Source organism: Primulina eburnea, chromosome 18, assembly GCF_022965805.1.
Source record: "Primulina eburnea isolate SZY01 chromosome 18, ASM2296580v1, whole genome shotgun sequence".
NCBI classification, from domain to species: domain Eukaryota; kingdom Viridiplantae; phylum Streptophyta; class Magnoliopsida; order Lamiales; family Gesneriaceae; genus Primulina; species Primulina eburnea.
Genome location: NC_133118.1, coordinates 2,505,297 through 2,524,972, shown reverse-complemented (window position 1 = coordinate 2,524,972; position 19,676 = coordinate 2,505,297). Strand labels below are relative to the sequence as shown.

At 33.8% G+C, this 19,676-nt stretch overlaps 1 protein-coding gene, 1 long non-coding RNA gene and 1 other non-coding gene across 3 annotated transcripts; 2 read left to right on the top strand and 1 right to left on the bottom strand.

The window, feature by feature from the left end:
- Positions 1–3,837: 3,837 nt before the first annotated feature.
- Positions 3,838–5,992, top strand: LOC140819541 (uncharacterized). The gene is made up of 2 exons (XR_012115232.1): positions 3,838–3,971; positions 5,820–5,992. It is a non-coding gene; the product is annotated as an uncharacterized lncRNA (long non-coding RNA).
- A 7,302-nt stretch (positions 5,993–13,294) lies between these two features.
- Positions 13,295–13,387, top strand: LOC140820383 (small nucleolar RNA Z221/R21b). Its single transcript, XR_012115458.1, has one exon. It is a non-coding gene; the product is annotated as a small nucleolar RNA Z221/R21b (small nucleolar RNA).
- Positions 13,388–16,159: 2,772 nt separating this feature from the next.
- On the bottom strand, positions 16,160–19,287 carry LOC140819509 (pentatricopeptide repeat-containing protein At1g71490-like). The gene is given in 3 exon segments (XM_073179633.1): positions 16,160–17,939; positions 17,941–18,665; positions 19,146–19,287. Coding segments are annotated over 2 exon segments (2,223 nt in total). The 5' UTR covers positions 18,562–18,665; positions 19,146–19,287; the 3' UTR covers positions 16,160–16,337.
- Between the last annotated feature and the right edge of the window lie 389 nt (positions 19,288–19,676).

Genomic DNA, 19,676 nt, shown 5'->3' with positions numbered 1-19,676 from the left:
ACACTTCTTTAACGTCTATGTGTCCAAGAATACAGACACAAGTCTAACGTCTTTGTGCAAGACAATATTTGAGTGATTTTGAGAGTGAATGTGTATGTGAGAACTGAACAGGGATTTTCTCACACATAGAGGGAAAGTGTCTTCTAATCTAAGCTGATACAACGATGAAGAGTTCCCTCTGGGCTTAAGTGCTTCTTAAAGCTGATATGCAACTGAGCGTGCCCTTTTGTTTTTCTTCTCAACTCTCGTATATCTTTTCACTTCACTTGTTGAGTCTTCACCGATATTCTCTTTATATAGGCGATAAAAGCTGATCGTACAGTGAGATTCATTTATTGTATCTGTTGCATTTGAATCGGCTTCTTGAAGTTTGTGTCTCGTCTTTTTGACTGCCCTTCTGAAGCGCTTTGTCTTTAATGCTCTGATGCAACGTCCATTATTGTCCTTTGACTTGACAATGACTTTGTACCTTCTCGCACAGCTGGAATCTATTTACTGTAAGCTTGTCTTGATCTGCAACTGAAAGGTTCCAACTGATGTTCTGAACTGGTCAATTGAACTAATCTTCAGTTGGGCTGGTGAAATCAGTTGACTCGTCAGTTGAACTGATTTCAATATTGTTCAGTTGAACTGGTTAGCTGGGTTTTTCGTCAGTTGGACACATCATCGGCTGGCCAGGCTTTTGAGGTCTTCCTGCTGAATCACTTATCAGTTTTGACAATCAACTGAACTGCTTGTTTGAAGATCCAGTTAGATTGATTTAGTCTTGGCAATCAGTTGGTTCAATCAGTTGGCATCTCCGATAGCTTCAGTTGTGGGTTCGTAAACTGATTAGTTAAGTTTTAGCTGTCTGCGAACTAAGGTAGATTATTAGTAATAAGATAACAAGTTTTGTTAGCATTAAAATTGTCAGCATTAAAATCAAGATTGCGAACTTGAAAAGTTCCAACATATAGGCATGTTTTGGCTCTCACAATCATCATCAAGACGTGGACCTACAATGTCTAGGGTCATCAGAGACTACGGGTCCCATCAGACATTGTAGCTCTTGATATCCAACCGTCCACAATACAGAACAGGGCTGAAAGGCCCCAACAAAAGAGGTGTATCTCAAAAGATATCAAGTTCAATGTCATATTGTGGGGACCCGGACGCTAATTCATTTCTTTATCATCTTTGGGAATAGTTGGATCAATTAAATAAACGGGTGGGTCTAAAATTTTATTTTTTTAAAAATACAAATGCGGAACATATCATAATCAATCTGATAAAAACATCAAAAGTAAAAGTACAAGTCTTGTACTACAGTATGTCATAAAAAATTACTGTTCTTTCACTACATATCAAGTAATGAAAACAACTCTACTTCTGGGTCTGAATCTCCATGCTAATTTTGATCTCTCATCCTCTTCTTGACCCTGATCATGTCCCACCTGTTGTTATGTACACATAAAAACACAACAACAACAGGATAACTCCGGTGAGAATAATATTCCCAGTATAAACCAAGTATTCATGCATTCATATAAAAGCATATAAGAAAGCCTATAACAGTATCAATCACATGTATCAATCTGAAACATGAAATGATATAAAACTGTAAATCAAATCAAACTCATATTTATGACTCGACTCTGATCTAGTTTATTCTAGGGATCCCGGTTCCCAGACATTGGCATACTATATCGAATCTCAGCAATAGAAGTCGATCCACTTCTAAGAAACATCGATATAAACCGAACATCCAATGTCTTGGCAATTCCGCCAAAGACTTGGCACCTCCGCCAAAGACTAGGCACATTCGCCCATGACTCTTTCTCGAATATCTATCTTCTATTATCTGCTTTTATATAAATCAATAGAATAAGTATACACAATCAATGAATTATACAATACAAATAAGTATGTGGTTTTGGGAAACTCAAGTCGTATCTAACTCGAGTCGCATCTCCCGGTTAACATTGATTTATATCTTTCTTTCGTTGAGGTTTGGCTCTGTTCTGTCTTCGAAATCTTCTATACAAATCTGGCATAACATATTCAAGGAACACAATATCAACATATACCTCAATCAATACCAGATATAATCAGAAATCAGTCTAATTCTGTTTCAATGGCATAACATCAAATTTGACATACCGGTAATACAAAATCAGTATATACCAATCCCAATAACTCCTAATCCATCGACAAACATAATCTGTTACCAAATTTATATAATCTCAATCAAATCAACTCTGAACATCATAACAATTTCATACAGTATCCGTTATTTAATCCGGTTTCGATTATACGATGTCTAATATATCAAGAACACCATATATTAATCATGTCTGATTCCTTCAATATCATATTTTCAAATCTTATCAAAACATAAGAAAACTTACGCCCTTGTGAAGCCGTTGTCGACAGGAAACACAGTACCAAACTCGGATTGAAATTATAACGGTCGGATCGTTCACAAATCGAATTTCTAAAATATGGAGAAAACTTCCACAAGGCTTGTTTTGATTTTCTTCTTGCTGGCGGTCTGAAGAATGAAAGGATTGTATATTATATGTGCATATCAAGGACCAAGTGGCTTAATCTTTATCCAGCACGTCTCGCGCATATGCGCGACCCTCCTCGGCGTGTATCCATCACAGCTGCTCAGGCATATGCGCGCACCATCTCCGCGCATATGCGCGAGGTTCTCTGCCTGCCTCGCGCATATGTGTTCATCGGTGTCGTGCATATGCACGAGGTCTTCTGTCCTCTTACAAACGATATCACATGCCAACTCAAATCAAGTCTCGGAGTGGTCCTTCATAATCATATCAATTCAAAATCAATAATCGCAAATTAACATAATAGAAATCTCGGGCATTACAGATATGTCATACATAATATGTCAAAGCAGTAAAACATGTATCATGCAACAGATAAATATGTCGCATATAAGTGTGTATATTACCATTGGATATCTCATTCAGTACATCACATACCTCACTAAAACAATCTGATAGAAAGTTTAATCGTCTAAACCTAGACAATACCAACAGATTGAAATCCCTATAATGTCATATCCATAATTAATAAACAAGCTTCAAAGTTCTTCATAATGATCTTTAAATCACTATTTAAGGCTTTAATATTATAATTGTGTATGTCTACAGCCCGATGATGACATCTCGATCTGTGTGTCCCACTTCACTGACCCCTCCTTGAGTCGACACTGTATTCAAAGTGTAGTACCCGAAAAACCAATATGCGTAAATGTGTGCATAATATCTATTATTTAATTTTAAATGATTATTATTTTAGGAATTTGTTGATTTAATTGCATTTAAATCATTTACGTTATTTTTAAGGATTTTAAATCGCGTATTTAAAATTTTAACTTTTAGATATATACGCGAGATCGGACCAGAGATAGGAAATCGGAGATGAATTTTATGATACAAAAATATTCCTGAATTTATTCCGAGCTAATAAATAATTTACTTTAATGAAATCAAGTGGATTTAAGTCTAATTTAATTAATTAATCACCAATTTAATTGTAGGCTTCTTAATTCATCAAGATTATGCTTAATTAACCTTTTAATCAAGCTTATCTAACATAGGATTCTACTTAGCAAAACTTAAACAAAATCTTACACTAATTGAAGCCTACTCTCGGTCATATTCTACACCAAACAATCCTAACTTGACACCATTTAACTCCCCCAACAACAAAACAAAGGCCAAACATTCATCATGCATGTTTCCCCCCAACTTGACATCATTTACTCCTCCATGCACCACCTTATTTGACCACAAGCCTTCACCACCTTCTTCACTCCAACTAGCACAAAAATTCAGAAGAAAACTCATCCAATAATGTGAGCAATCAAGAGAGAAAAGAGAGAAAACAAGCAAGAAAAGAGAACTTCGTCTCCGCCGCGCCACGTTCGTCGTAATCGATTTGTTTTCGTTTCAAACATATCCAAGGCATGTCTATATTATTTCTTTTCTCTTCATTCAAGTTATATATATATTTTTAAACCATTACATGTGCTTGATCTATGACAAAACCGAAATCATATCAAGAACTTTCGAAAAACATTGTATAGAATTTTCGGCTCTTCCCACATGCACTTCATGTTCTTTGTTGTTTTTGTGGTTAAAGGGTTGGCTCGACTTCCAGGGACTCAAGGCTGCTTTTGGACATGATATAGGGTGTGCTAGGAAGGGAGTTGTCCATTGGTTTCAGCCCATTTACCCCCTTGCATCACGTTTTGGACAGCAAATCCCCAGCATGTCATTTTTTGTCTCGATTTGCATGATTATTGTCTAAGGTGAAGATTCTGATCTTGGCTGCCCTAGAGGCTATAGACATGGTTAGAACCTCTCCTTGGTATGTCTAAGACGTGACCAAGTCGGTCTTTCAAGTCTTGGTCCATGGTTCCCTCGGTTTTTAAATAAAACAAGACAAGTGCCCTTCGATCCCCTTTATTTTTCCTGCATGTGTAGCTTTCGATTTTAGGGGTGGTGTGGATTTTGGTTGGCTTTTTAGCCCTTAGCCACGGTTCACACAATACCTCATCATGTCTAGATCATGCCATGGTCAATCAAATGGCCACTGGAATGATCCACGACAGCAAACAATAGCAACGTCCCACGCATGCAGTTTTTGCTCTCGGTCGGAAGCCTGGTCACGTTGCTGGTGTTGTTTGAATTGTGGCTGGCCTAGGGCCCTTAGCCATGGTTCAAACCACACCATAGGATGTTGGGAAGAGGCTCTGGTCGGTGGTTCAAGCCCCAATGGCCATTAGCCTTGCAAACGACGCATGCAAGCGAAAGCGCTACTGCTGTATTTTTTTTACAGCAAGTTGGTGCTTTGGTTCAGAGGCTCGTTTGAGTTCTTGGTTGACTTTTAGCCTACGGCCTTGGACTGTACAGTGCATCATCAAGTTATGAAGGTCATGTTTTTGGCCGTTTTTGATTCGGTTAAGTTTAGAGGTCGTACGAGAATTTACGGTGGAATGTGCCAAAATGACTCTCGAAAGAGCATTTCATGTTTTTGGCCTTCATTCCACAAATTTCGAAGTACTGAAATTTTAGGAGCATTATTTCATCATTTTAGGTGTATTTTAATCATGACTAAATGATGGTTCGGTGTTGGTTCGGGTTGGCACGGAGTCATGATTAAACACTAAGTCATTGGGCGTAATCGTCTCGTTTTGGGTTCAGTTACAAAGTTGTGGTCAAGTTAAATAATTTGCATATTTTTCATGTTAAAGTTAGGTCGCAGCGAGCCTGGGAACGATCCAACCCATTCGGAAAAATAAAATAGGATATTTAATTATATTACGTGCATAAAAATATAAAATGTTCATTTTTGAAATATATGCGATATTGCTTATGGCCACCTCACGTTCATGGGATTGCAGCTTATCATGGGATTATTAGTTCATCCGGTGGCTACTGACCGGTTCATGTTCATGTATGGGTACGGATATCCAGTCCAAGAGCTGTGATGATCTCTACCGCCCAGTATACTGTGGTTTAGTCTGATCAGACAATTCATTTCACGTTATGGGCCACTTGCGTAGAACATATTCTCAACAGAAAATTATTATATGCTATTTCATGACAGGGCTCTATCGAGCAAGCATTTCAGTTACAATTTTTAGTTCATTTATGCACGTATTTATAATTACTCATGACAAGATATTTTCACGTTATGCTTTACGACATGATATTTTTACCTGGCATGAAACTTTATGATATATTTTACTTGTTATTCACGATATATGCATGCTGAGTCTTTAGACTCACTAGACTTGATTGTTGTAGGTGCTGATGAGGTCGGGACCGAGGGCGGGGACCAGTGAGCCATCTTGGGTCGGCTGTAGTAGGAACCCGAGGACCTCATTTATCAGTTTATTTATTATTTAATGCAAACTCATTTTATCGCGATGAATTATTTTAAGTTGTTGCTTTGAAACAAATATTTACTTCCGCTGCTATCTCGACATTTAAAGCTTTTATTCCGCTGCTACTTTAAACATTGAATCTTTTATCAGTATATTTTATGAATGGGACATTTTATTTATTTAAAGAGAAAATTTTAAATTATTCCGCAAATTTTCAAGTACGAAACACGGGCCACTACACAAAGATTCCCGACACTAAATTGCCATAAAAACTGGCTAGAAAACCTAAGGTAAATGACTAGAACTCGAGAGAGAGTAGTTGAGGGAAAGTTGTGTAGGAAACAATGAAACCAACTTCCATTTATAGCATGCATCCGGACTAGTTTAAAAGAACGAAACTCGATCTTATCTGCTCCGTGTTATAATTTCATACGTCTAATTAGATTTCTCGTAATAATGCAACCTAGACTAGATTGTGTGATACATTTTAAATTTGGTAGATCCCAACAGAATAATCATTAATTAATGAATTAATTGATAATATTTAATTAATAACTCTTTAATCATGTCTTAATTAGTACTTCATTCAAAATAAGGATTTGAGTTATTACACCTCAGAATGTCAGAGTCCATGCGCACTATCAGAGGTGTACTATTTGATAGAAAAGACAATGACATGGCACGAAGACGTTTGTATTTGAAAACAACCATCAGATTGAAAAAGTCGACTGTTGGAATCGAATCATATAAGTAGATCAGTTGGTTGGACTCTCAAAGGGCCTCTACTAATTTTCTGACTCACGAGTACTATTCTGAGTATCAAGTTCTTGAAATCTTAGCTGATCAAGCATTTTTTTAACAAACACATCAGTTAATCTATCTAATCTTAGATGATCAATTTGTTCCGGTTTATTTTCTTGAGAAATATTTGTAATTGACAAGAGGAGCTTTACCGGTCATTTTGTTTAAGTTGTGATTTATCTAGGAGTATTAGTGGGTCGGAGAAAATTTATGCTGAAGTTTGTTGTTCCAAATTGCTTGTAATTAACAAAAACTTCTAGTGGAATCCTTCTACAGAGAGAGAAAATGTGACATGTGAGTGATTAAAGTCTCCGAACATCTATAAACATTTTTGTTCACTTGCTATTTCAATTAATATTATTTGCATTCAGTATCGACAGCCTAACTATAAAATCAACCGCGCCATTTTTTTATTCAAACCGTTCACTGAGCATATTGTAAGCGTTGTACCAAACTGGTGGCTAGTTATACAAAACTAACAAGAATTACAATTCAGAATTACTAATCCAATCGAATTAATTTGCAAATTTGTCGTGAATTTTTATTCACTCAATCTAAATCAATCTCTCGATCATAATAGTTACATCAACACTTCTGATGAAAAATTACTAATATTACTAAAAAAAATGAAAGATAATTGACTAAAACTGATATTTTATATATGTTTAAAATTATAATTTTCTCAAATAAATTTTCAACTTACGCTCGATCAAGTTAAGATTAACGCATTCGAGCAGAGCTCAAGTAATTTTCAAATAATTCAAGCTTGAACTCAACAAACACGATGTTTTATACATCAATCAATTCGAGATAGAGCTCAAGTTTTTCAAGAAGTTGGATAAAAGCTTGGCCCCATCGGAAGTATATCTCAAGCCAATGGAAACTCGAAGAAGAACAGTTACATAGAAAATCACCAGTTCTATAAGTTGCTTTCAATATAGTGTAATTGTATATTTCCTTCGGATATATCTTATTACAAGCTGCTATTTCTTAGTTTATCATGAAAATATTTTAAGTATCTAGTAATTATCGAAGTTTCATTAACATTCACGATAATGACTAAAAATAGATTCTTTATTTTATCCAAATAGAAAACAAGAAATATTGGAAATCTTCCACATGATATTGAAATATCTATAAACAAATTATTAATTTTGTTTAATTAGTTATATATAAAGGCAAAACTTATGTGAGGCGGTGTCATGGGTCGTATTTTGTGAGACAGATCTCTTAATTGATTCATCCATGAATAATTATTACTTTTTATGCTAAGAGTATTACTTTTTATTGTGAATATCGGAAGAGTTGACCCGTCTCACAGATAAAGATTCGTGAGACCGTCCCACAACAGACCTGGCCTACTCATATATAAATGAAATTGCATTTAATTGTGCCTTAGTCTATAATCTCATTTGACTTTAAAAACCAAAATTAATTACATTTTGTTGGAAGGCTAAAATGGTGACCACCAATTTGTGGGCCTAATAATTGAGTGGTAAATATGTGAGGATTATAGATATTTCTTTTTTTTTTTTTAAATGTAACAGTGGCTACGTGACATGTAAATGTCTTGTTACTGTCAATTTCAAACATTGTCCCCAAAAAAATAATATAAAATAAGGATGATTTTTGCGCATTATCATCATCACTTTCAAGGAAGAAATGATCCATTATCTTCATAAAAATGTGATGCCTTCTTCAGCTAATATATTTCAAATTAGTAAACAAAGTGTAATTGAGTAGGTGAAATTTCAAATTTTATAAATTTTTAAAAATAATTTTAATTTAATGTTGTTTTTCAAGATATACTAGTGTAAATGAGTGAAGATGTTGTCAATTTTTAGTCTACTTTGTCAATCTTACATCAAAAAACAAATAAGTCTTCCAATTTTGAAAATGGTCATGTAAGCTATGTTATGTTTTAAATTTTATTTTTTTTTCATGTAATGATAATTTGACGACGAAAAATGCTGACATAACGTCGACGAAGAATGATGCGACATTAGGAATGATGACGTGTTGACGCCACATTAGTACTCGATAGAAAAAATACTAAAAAAACTAAAATATAAATATATAATCTAACTTATATGGAAAAAAAATACAAAATAGCAAATTTATAGGATATTATGGCTATTATCCCTTAATTTTATTTGCATAAAAAAATACATCAATACCCATCATCAAAGATTCCAAAATACATCATTGTTTCTCTAATCTATTAAAAGTCTCTCTTGCATGTCATGAAAGTCATCTACAAGTGAATCTATAATGAATTTTTTAGCAATTATATTCTCAATATACACTTGCAAACAGTCATAAAGAAATCCATCTTCCATCTTATTCAGAAGTGTAATCTTTACTATATTCATAGAAAAAAAAGAGCGTCATGTAGTAGTTGTAAAAACTAGAAGCGTGAGAATATGTGTTATGGCACTAAACACAAGCAGATAAATTTATGACTTTTTAGTTTTAATTATGGACGAGGATAACGTCTTTCGGCCCAATAATTAGTGCCAATTACAAACGATGCGCAAAACAATGAACATAGTAAGAATAAAGACATTCACCTAAAATTAAAGCTTCAAATCACTTCCATTCACCGTATATGTTACTTACACCATCATAACTTTGTCCTCGAATATTTTTGAACGTCACGAGTGTGAGAGGATAAAAAAGATGCCTTCTTTCAATGTTGATGCTGAAATTAAAAATAAATATTATGAGAATTGGACATTCCCCTAAAATTTTGCTTCACTAAAATACAAAAAATATTGATTCATTTTGAAATATATATTTATATATATATATATATATATATATATATATATATATATATAAACATTTAATATAATCAATAATCTAATAAAAACAAAAAAAAATAATTTGATAATTAATTGCCTATATTAGAAATTAAAAGAAGTTGACTTAAGCGTACGAAGAACATCATTAGGACAAATAATCATTGATTGTTCACATATTTATTTGTGTAATTCAGATTCTTGTTTGTCATGTACAAATATAACCCTTCTAGCTAAAATCGCACAAGCAATAATATGTTTAAGCACCATCTACCAGAAAATTCAAGTGATTTGGAAAAAAAAAAATTTATCTCAACTAAATAAAATAAAAATCAATTGAATATTATTCACTGAATAAACTTACCGATTAAGGATGAAATAGTGTTTAAATTTTTAGGCAAAAACTTGTGTGAGACTGTCTCACGGGTCGTATATTTGTGAGATAGATTTCTTATTTGAGTCATCCATGAAAAAATATTACTTTTTATGCTAAGGGTATTACTTTTTACTGTAAATATCGATAGGGTTGACTCGTCTCACAGATAAAGATTCGTGAGACCGTCTCACAAGAGACCTACTCAAAGTTTTGAGAAAGGTGAATAAACTCTTTTATAATATTTTGCAACACTTGAGAGTTGAGATGTCCTTAATTCCACACACACTTATGGCTCGATAAATATATCATTTTTCTCAATTTATTTTTGATTCGGAGGCATTGTAGAAGAAGTGTCCATACGAGAATGATCAAATTCAAACTGAGAAAATGGTCGGAACACTTCATCCATAGGGATTAGTACCGGCATCTCTGGGAGGTCTCCTCTTTGATTTACTGTAGGGTATGGATAAGAAGAAGCTTATGCATCAGTTGGGATAGACATTGTTTGAACTTAGGTCGATCGGAGCGGTTCGAGTTTGGTTTTCCAACACAGTTTCCTTACAACATGACTTGAGGAATTCCGAGTGGTGTGTTTACAGAAATTTGTTGATCACCAGCATGACTTACTCCCAATTCAAAATTTGCCTCAGACTTATCTTCCTCAGAAATGGATAATCCAATTCAAATAGATACGTTGTTTCATTGCTTATCTGGTCAGTAGATTTTCTGTTGAAAGCTTCTTCATTGAAGGTTGGAGTTGAAGTTGTGGTGGCTAGAGCTTTGGTGGGTTGATGAGTGGATGTCTCTTCTTCTTACTAACTCAAACTCACATGCTTTGAGATATTCAAACAGGTCATGAATCTCGAGTTTGTTGAGATCTTTTAATCTCAGGATGTCTATTTTCTTTACATCTCACTCTCTATGAAGAGCTCCCCTCACTTTAAGTGACACCTCTCTGTTGTTGAACTCCTTCCCAAGAGCTCCCCTCACTTTAAGTGACATCTCTCGTCGAACTCACTCTCGATTTCTCATGCATTCATCTTTATGATGTCGAACTTTAGAATGACCACAATCAAATCGTTCTCCTTAGTCTAAACATTACCTTCACAAAGTTGTTACTCCCAAATTTCTTTAGAAGTTGAACATAACATTAAACATATTTTTATCAAGATTTTATAAAGGATATCTTTGGCTATATTATCGAGATTGGTCTTCTTCATGAAATCTTATCCAGTTCAATCCGATTGGTGTTTTTCCACCATTTTTGGAGCATCCTCATATACTACTATTGTTTCTCGCGGTTAAATCTTCATTAGACCATCAGTTATGACATACTACATGCCATCATCTTGTACAGCCAAGGTTCTTGCATACGAATCTTCCGATCATCATATTTTTCTTTTGAGAACATTGGAATTTTGTTAAAATATTCCATTATAAATATATATTTATCATAGTTCAAAAAAACTCGTTATGATACAATTTGTTGGGATCAAACTAGAATTTGGAGGGACGATGAATAAGCTCTTTAAAAATATTTTGCAACACTCTTTAATAGTTTTTAGCTTTTTAAAAGTAATTCTTGAACAACTAGCTTTGTTTGACCATTGAAAATAAATAAATGTGAAAACGGTCTGACTTGACTAGTGAAAAGAGATATATCGGGCAAACACTGTATAACAAGAAACGTCCAAATATGCAAAAGGAAGATAAAATTGATTAAGGTAAATAAGACAGATTATAGATGTTCGGATATGAATACTCATATGTCAACTCTTCCTCCTCTTAAAAAGGAATTCATTAAAAGACTTTGATTTTACCACACTATGTAACAACTCACTTCAACTATGACTTATCACTACCTAATCTAAAACTTTTATTGTATACATAACAAGCTCTGAAAGTTTAGAACTATCGATTCATCAGACAACAACAATACAATCCAATGACCAACTCAAACAGCTTGAGTTGGTAGGATACCACAATATGATCTTATAAGATCGGATAGATTCTGATGTGCGTGTGAGTGCTAAGTTGAGTAATTTAAATTATGATTGCTTAAGTGTTCTCGAAGATCTTGAGATATTACAGACTTGAAAAATGTAATTTTGTAATCATAAGATCATATAGTCGTCCTCTTAATCCTTCTGTATTGATTCTGCATATTTATAATTGAAAATTTCAACAGTCGGATTTTGCATTTCAAAAACCGGTCACAGTACGTTGTACTTTAACCGTTGCAGATGCAGTGATGACTATTTGATTAAGTTGCACATGTTTGGAGTTTGTACCCTCCTATTTTTTACCAACTAACTTACTCCAAATTGGTGGCCCAATTCATTGGGATTCAAGAAAATTTTATTTGTAGAAAATATATAATTTTGTCATGTAAGTTTGATTGTTTTAGTTTTTTGGTTTGAAACTTGTTTGATTCTTTAAATATTCTAAGTTTGTTCTTGTTGTAATAAATTTATTTATTTTTTTATTTGTTGTCATATTTCATTGAAGTGTGGGAACGATTTTCATGCATGTGTGTGTGAAACAATAAGCACCTCTATCATAGTAGAATCGTATCAAATTTATAACTACATGATATATTAATAAAATAATATATATTATTATAAAAAAATTATTAATCACTAATTTTTTTTAGAGTAGGTCTTTTGTGAGACGCTCTCACGTATGTTTATCTGTGAGACGGATCAGTCCTATCAATATTCAAAATAAAAAATAATATCCTTAGCATAAAAAATAATATTTTTTCATGGATGACTCAAATAAAAGATATGTCTCACAAAATACGACCCGTGAGATCGTCTCACACAAGTTTTTGTCTTTTTTTTACAAAATATTTTATGGAAATTTGCATTTTTTTTCTTTGATATTTATATTTTTTTACGATTTTGGTCATTATGTTATTAAAATTCAGCGTAACTCCTTTATTTTCTGATTTGTGGTAACTTATTTATTCTTTTAATAGAGGTGCTAATGTGACATTATACACATCAGCATCACGTCAAAAAAATGGCTTGCCAATACAAATAAAACAAAGTTAGCAGACTAATACTAAAATTTGTCAAAAAAAAAAATATACATACATATAAGAAAACAATTTTGTCTATATTTTACAAGCATGCGATGCGATTAGTCGTGTGAAAATGAGAAAAACGGATAATGGACTGAGACAGGTAAATGCGGCCCAACCCAAAATCCCAAATGCGAAGCCCAAAGATTACCGCAAGTAACTAGGGTTTTCTGTAGCCTCCCTCATTCCAACCCTTCCTATCCTATATATAATACGCCCACGCCCTTTCTCTCCGCCATCGCAGATTCAACAGGTGAAATCGATTGTTTGTTTGTTTATTTATTTATATAATGAATTAATTTTCTGGGTTTTTTGCAATGAATTGATCGAAGGGGCTGGGATGAGATATCGGAGAATGTCATGCACCACTCTGATTTTAATCTCGTGATGATAATTTTCTCAAACCCATACTAATTTCTGAGCCCCTTCGACTTTCTGATGGCAGATTTTGAATGCAAATTTTGTAGATTTATTGAGTAATTTGGATATGAAAAATTGGGGGAGGGAATCAGATGATGCGATCTTTGATCGAACCATGATGCGGACCGTACAACAGCTCCAATGCTTCTGGGGATAATTTTTGGTCTCTGATGGTTCCTTCCTTCGTTTCCTTTTTTTTTTTGTTTTGGGTTTTCGTTTACATTTGAAAATTTTGTAAATTTGTGATTTTTTTTTAAAGATTTTTTTAAAAAAAAGTTGTGGGTTTTCGAATCACATTTGAAATTTTGTAAATTTGTGCTTTTTTTATAAAAAAAACTATCCGTTTCAATTTTGGGACGATGTCTTTGAACATTATTGATAAGGTTGATATTCGGCTTCAAATTTGAGACGAGATATCATCTTACAAGAAGCAGAGGAGATACTTCATCGTGTTATCTAAGAGGAGACATCTCATCGTGTTATCAGCTTAGATCAAAATACAATTTCGTGAGTGTGTGTGAGAACTGATATCTGAATGCAACACGAAAGTGTGATTTATGTCTTTTAAAAAAAAATTGTTTTGGGTTTTCCTGTTACATTTGAAATTTTGTGATTTTATTATAAAGATGTACATTATTTATATGGTTGATAGCGGGTTTCAAATTTGGGACGAGATATCGGTACATGTCTTATTTCTCTACTAGAAAAAGTCCTAGTTACTTGCTTCAATATGCTTTATTGAATTATAAGATGTTGGATAGAGGTATAAGATAAAAAGGATAGATTGGAAAAAAAGTCCTAAGAACTTTGAGACAATTACAAAATTTATTTATAAAATTCACTCTTTGAAGAAATTTTTGATGTTATTTATAAAATTAGTTAGCATGACATGAATGATGATGATAATAATAATAAAATGATAAATATATAATATTTGACCTATGAGAAAAGTAAAATAGTGTTTTTATATAATTTTTTAGAATTTATTAAATTAATGTAGTTAAAATTAGAATATTTTATATTTTATTTAACAAAACCATTCATAAACAAAATTGAATGGGGAAGGAAATCAGATCCACAAATAACACAAAATTAATTTCGTGAATGTGATTTAAATTAACGATAATCTATGAAAATCTTTGGACAATTTGGAGAAAAATACGTCGATGATTTATTTAAAATTCAGTACCAAACTTTTTCTTTTTGTATTTTAATATTTGACAAAAGTTCAACTTAATTTTTACTTTATGTTTCATGCATTTTTACTTTTTTATTCTTTTTAGTTAATTAAAAATTGTATAAAGATCAATCAGAATTACTCGCAGCTCATCCATGTGCATTCAGCCTCTTCGACCATTAGTGGTCACTCTCGACAATCTTCAAAATAAACGAGAACTTATATATTAGATTTTTTCAAGATAAAACAAATATTTCCAAAAATTGTATAAATCTTTATTATTATTGGTCAACTCCTCTTTTCCTCGTCATTCCTGAAGCATTTGGATGAGATATATTTACACTGTATATTCGAATATCCAGTATTTTAATACTGATTCTGAGTATCTAAGGAGTGGAAAGAGAAGATACCGACAAAAATAAGGATTTATACAATTTTTTATTAATTTAAAAAGGTACAAAGGTAAAAATGCATGAAACATGGAACATGGAGTTAAAACTAAGTTGGATTTTTGTCAGGTATTAAAATACAAAAAACAAAACTGATGGATATTGAATCTTAAATAAATCATATATTGATGTATTTTTCTCCAAATTACCCAAAATCTTTCACGAGATTAATAAAAGTCCACAAAAATTTAGTAAAACAATGTATATCCTCCCTTCCCCGTGATACATTCTAGAGGTGATTTCTATAGGTGAATGTCGAAGACTCGCATTCCTTGCCAGGAACACATGTATATAACTTCTTGTCGTTAGGGTGAAAATCATTAATTTGCTTAAATCGAATTAACCCATTGAACTTAACTAATTCGATTTGTTTAATTTGGAAATCCGGTTTTATTTTTTAAAATAAAATATGCCAAATGATTCGATTTCGTTTATTGATTTTAAAAAATATGTTAATTTTAAATATTTTTTTTATATAGCTTTTAATATTTGTAGTATCTGATTTTATTTTCGCTATATATATTTAATCAGTGGTATTCTGCTTTAACGAAACCTTTTTTTTTTTCAAAAAATCGGTTCTTGAAATTTTTTTTGAGGATTCGGTCATACAAAAAAAGACCGAACTGACCGAACGAACGTTCACTCTTACTTATCATTGTATTCAATTTTACCTGATAAAGAATAAAAACAATAAATAATCATAAAATTATTCTAATTCAAGTAAAAGCTCTCTATAAGATGTTCATCGGTCGGTTTGATTTTGGATTTTTTATTTCGGTTTTTTCGGTTTTCGGTTTTAGATACATATAATCCGATATCCGAATAATTTTTCTTCGGTTCGGTTTTCTATCAAAACGGTTTGGTTATTTCGGTCGGTTAATTTGGTTTTAGTATAATTATTTTAATTAATAATGTAATATATTGTAAAATATAATATATTAACTGTCTATATGTTTTCTTATTTAAATATAATGTCTAAATTAATTAAACAAACAACAATCAACTAAAAATTGTTCAAAATGGTTTTTCATTCGCTAAATATCATATCAAAATATATAATATAAATAAAAATATAAAAAAAAGTTATTAATTTAATGAAATTTCGGTTTGTTCGGTTTGTTCGGTTTTGACATATATAATCTAAAACCGAACAAAATAAACTTCGGTTTTAACATTTATATCCGAATTACTCAATTCGGCTTTCGGTTCGGTTTGATGTTTGGTTTTTCGGTTTGGATTTTCGGTTTATTCGGTTTTATCCGAAGTTTGAACACCCCTAGATCTCTAGTTTAAATCCTAACAGGTAACAGAAATGAAGTTAGAAAATTTTCACCCCAGCGATTCAAGAAAAAATTCCTCCTCTTGCGTTGGATCTTCTTCGGCTATATAACTGAGGTCCTTCATTTGTTTAGACATCCCCACCAGCAGAAGATATAATCCAGCCGATTCGCTGCTGGATGTGTCTTCAACCAAGAAGGGAGAGAATCCATCACCGACATCAACCCAAGCACATCCAGGATCCTTTCGCACACCCGAGTCTCTCATAAACGTCCTTACTTTCGCCAGTTTGCCCCAGCATCCAGCAGCAGCATACATGTTACTAATCAACACATAGTAACCTGGATTCTGAGGCTTTGTTTCCAGAAGTTTTTCTGCAGCCCATTCGCCAATATCTGTATTCCTGTGGATCCTACAAGCTCCAACAAGTGTAGCCCACATTTCTGCGGTAGGCTTGCATGGCATTCGAAAGATAATGTCCTTCGCTTTCGTCAATAAACCAGCCCTCCCAAAGAGATCAACCATGCAAGCATAATGTTCCAAATTTGGAGTTATACCATAGATAGTCTGCATTGTTCTAAAGAGCAACTGACCTTCAGCTACCAGACCTGAATGACTACATGCTGACAAAACAGCAACCATGGCTACATGATCTGGTTCTAGCTGGTTCTTGATCATTTCTTCAAATAATTTGACTGCCATTTTCCCTTTTCCTTGTATGCCATATCCAGCTATTAATGAAGTATAAGTCACTGCATCTCTTTTCTCCAGTAAATTAAAAAGCATTCTGGCTACTGAAACTTTACCTGATCTAGCGTACATATCAATAAGAGAATTCCATATTAGCAGGTAACCTTGAAAATGTTCCCTTCTCATTATAAAGCAGTGAAACTCTTTCCCATGCTGAAGGTTTGCCGCTCGAGCACAAAGAGGAAGCAAGCTTGCAACTGTCACATAATTTGGTCCAATACCAGCTAGTAACATTTCCCTGAATAGAAAAGAGGCTTCTTCAGACATATCCCAGTGCGCATAACCAGATATCATAGAGTTCCAGGTGATTATACTTGCATCCACCACTGATCTAAACACAGTATATGAATGCTTAAGGTCTCTGCAACGAGAATATAAGGTGATTAATGCATTTTTCACATTAACATAATCAACAAAAAGACTACGAACTGCCAATCCATGAATTTCTTTTCCCAGTTTCGATGAACTAATATGGGAGCATGCACCTAAGCCAATAATTACGGCCACAGGATCCAGACGGTTGCCATACATTCTCATCTGTCTAAGCAATCCAAGAGCCCCATTAAAGTTACCTGACTTCAAGCAACCTCCAGCAATGGTATTCCAAGTTATTATGTTTAATCCCACACCAGCTCTCCGCATGCTTTCAAAAAGCTCGAAAGCCTCGTCCCACCTGCCCTTTGAGGCATATGCCGATATTATCGAGTTCCATGAAACCTCGTCTTTAACCAGCATTTTCTCAAAAATATTTCGGGCTGTCTCCACATCCCCACACTTCCCGTACATAGCAACCAACGAATTCTGCACAAACAAGTTGTGTTCTGGAAAGCTACCCTCCATAGAGTTATGGACCTCTTTTCCAAAAGCAAGATTTGATTGCTCACCGCATGCCTTGAGAACGGACTGGGTAGGTAAAATTATCGGGCCTGATTCTCTTATGAGCCATTTGCTTATAGGCAAGGATAGCCTCCCCAAAAAGCCCCTTCCTAACATATGATGAAATGAGAACATTCCAGGGCAGAGGGTTCAAATTATTTGAAGATGCAGTTATAAAATGAGCATCGTCAAGATAATCAAAAGCTGTATAGAAAGAAACTAGTTTTGGAACCAATAAAGGGTTATCATGAAGACCGCAAGCTATAACTCGGGTATGAAGTTGTTTGCCTTCTGAAAGCAGTTTGAGTTGGGCACAAGAAAACAACAGAGTTGATATTGAGTCAACAACAAAAACACAAGAACCAGATTCAATAGCATGATTTTGAATAAGGGAAAAAGTCCTGAAGGCTTTAGACGTAAGACCTTGACCAGCCAAATTTTTCAAGGTCAAAAGAAGACACTCCACCATATGTTTATCGGTTTTTTCATGAAGTCCTACAACAATTTTACAGGCATAAATCGAACGAGCCTTGCTTTCCTCGTGAACTTCCAAGTGTTTTTCGATGTTACACCTCCATTTCTCAGGAATGCATTTTTTAACTTCACACAAGGGGACGCCTCTTGGCAACCTATGAAATGGACAACACATATAACGTTGAAGATGGAGTTACGGCATGTAGTGGCACGGTAAATGCACACCGTCTGCATGACTGCACAACCCACATTTGCCCCAAAAACAAAAAGACTGAACCGCTGCAAAATCAAGCGACAGAACAATTAAAGAAAAACCTAAAATTACATAAAGAAACTCCTGAAAATCATTTTACACGATGAATCCTGTTTCCCAAAAAACCTTACCAAAAAAAAAAGAAATTTGAAGCCTTATCGCTACTACTTCACTACCCAGATCATAAGTCACACCAGAAAAATACATGAAAATAAAATTCAAACATGCGAGATTTGTGGTGAACCTTCAGTCTTGAGTTAAACATCATCAAAACAAACTACAATCTTTACATCAGCAGCCATATAGTCATCCTTTAACTCATCTTCGATAAATTTAAAGGACTTTCACAATTCTACAGTAGAAGAAAGCTTCAGGCGGATTTTAAGAACAATGAAATCGCGTCACAGAATAATCAAACCCCATTTCCAACTTCAACATACATATAATAATCAAACCCCAGATTTGACGAATTAAACCAAAATGGGAATAGGAAAAAATAATCTGACCTAACGAGATCAGAATAAATATCGTCCCACGATCGAAGTGTCGTCGGAGATTCCTCGGCAAGGTTTGGATATTGAAAAATTGGAGAATTCGTAGTCCTTCGGGTTTGGGTTTAAGATTTCAGGGTTTAAGGTAGATATTATGTTTTTGATTGAAAAATGTTTTTGGGCTTGAAAAACCTGATGGGTCGGGTTTGGATAGGTCCAAGCATATCCATTTGCTTAAATCAAGGGATCTTTTATTATAATTTACCAACGACCAGATATATATGTTGTGTGTGTTAGGTATGACAATGTGACGGCATGGGATGGGGTAGGAATGGGTTTGTCATTCTCATTCCGTCTCGAAATTTCATCCCTACCTCATACCCACTTTGATCCCCATTATTTCGGGTTCGAGAAATCTTCGAATCTGAAACGATCAAATCTACATATCTATTTCAAAAATATTAATTGGCCAAAACCAGTGCGGGTTCGAGTATTATCTGAACCAAAACTTATTAGTATTATTATTAGTGATAATATTTCTATTAT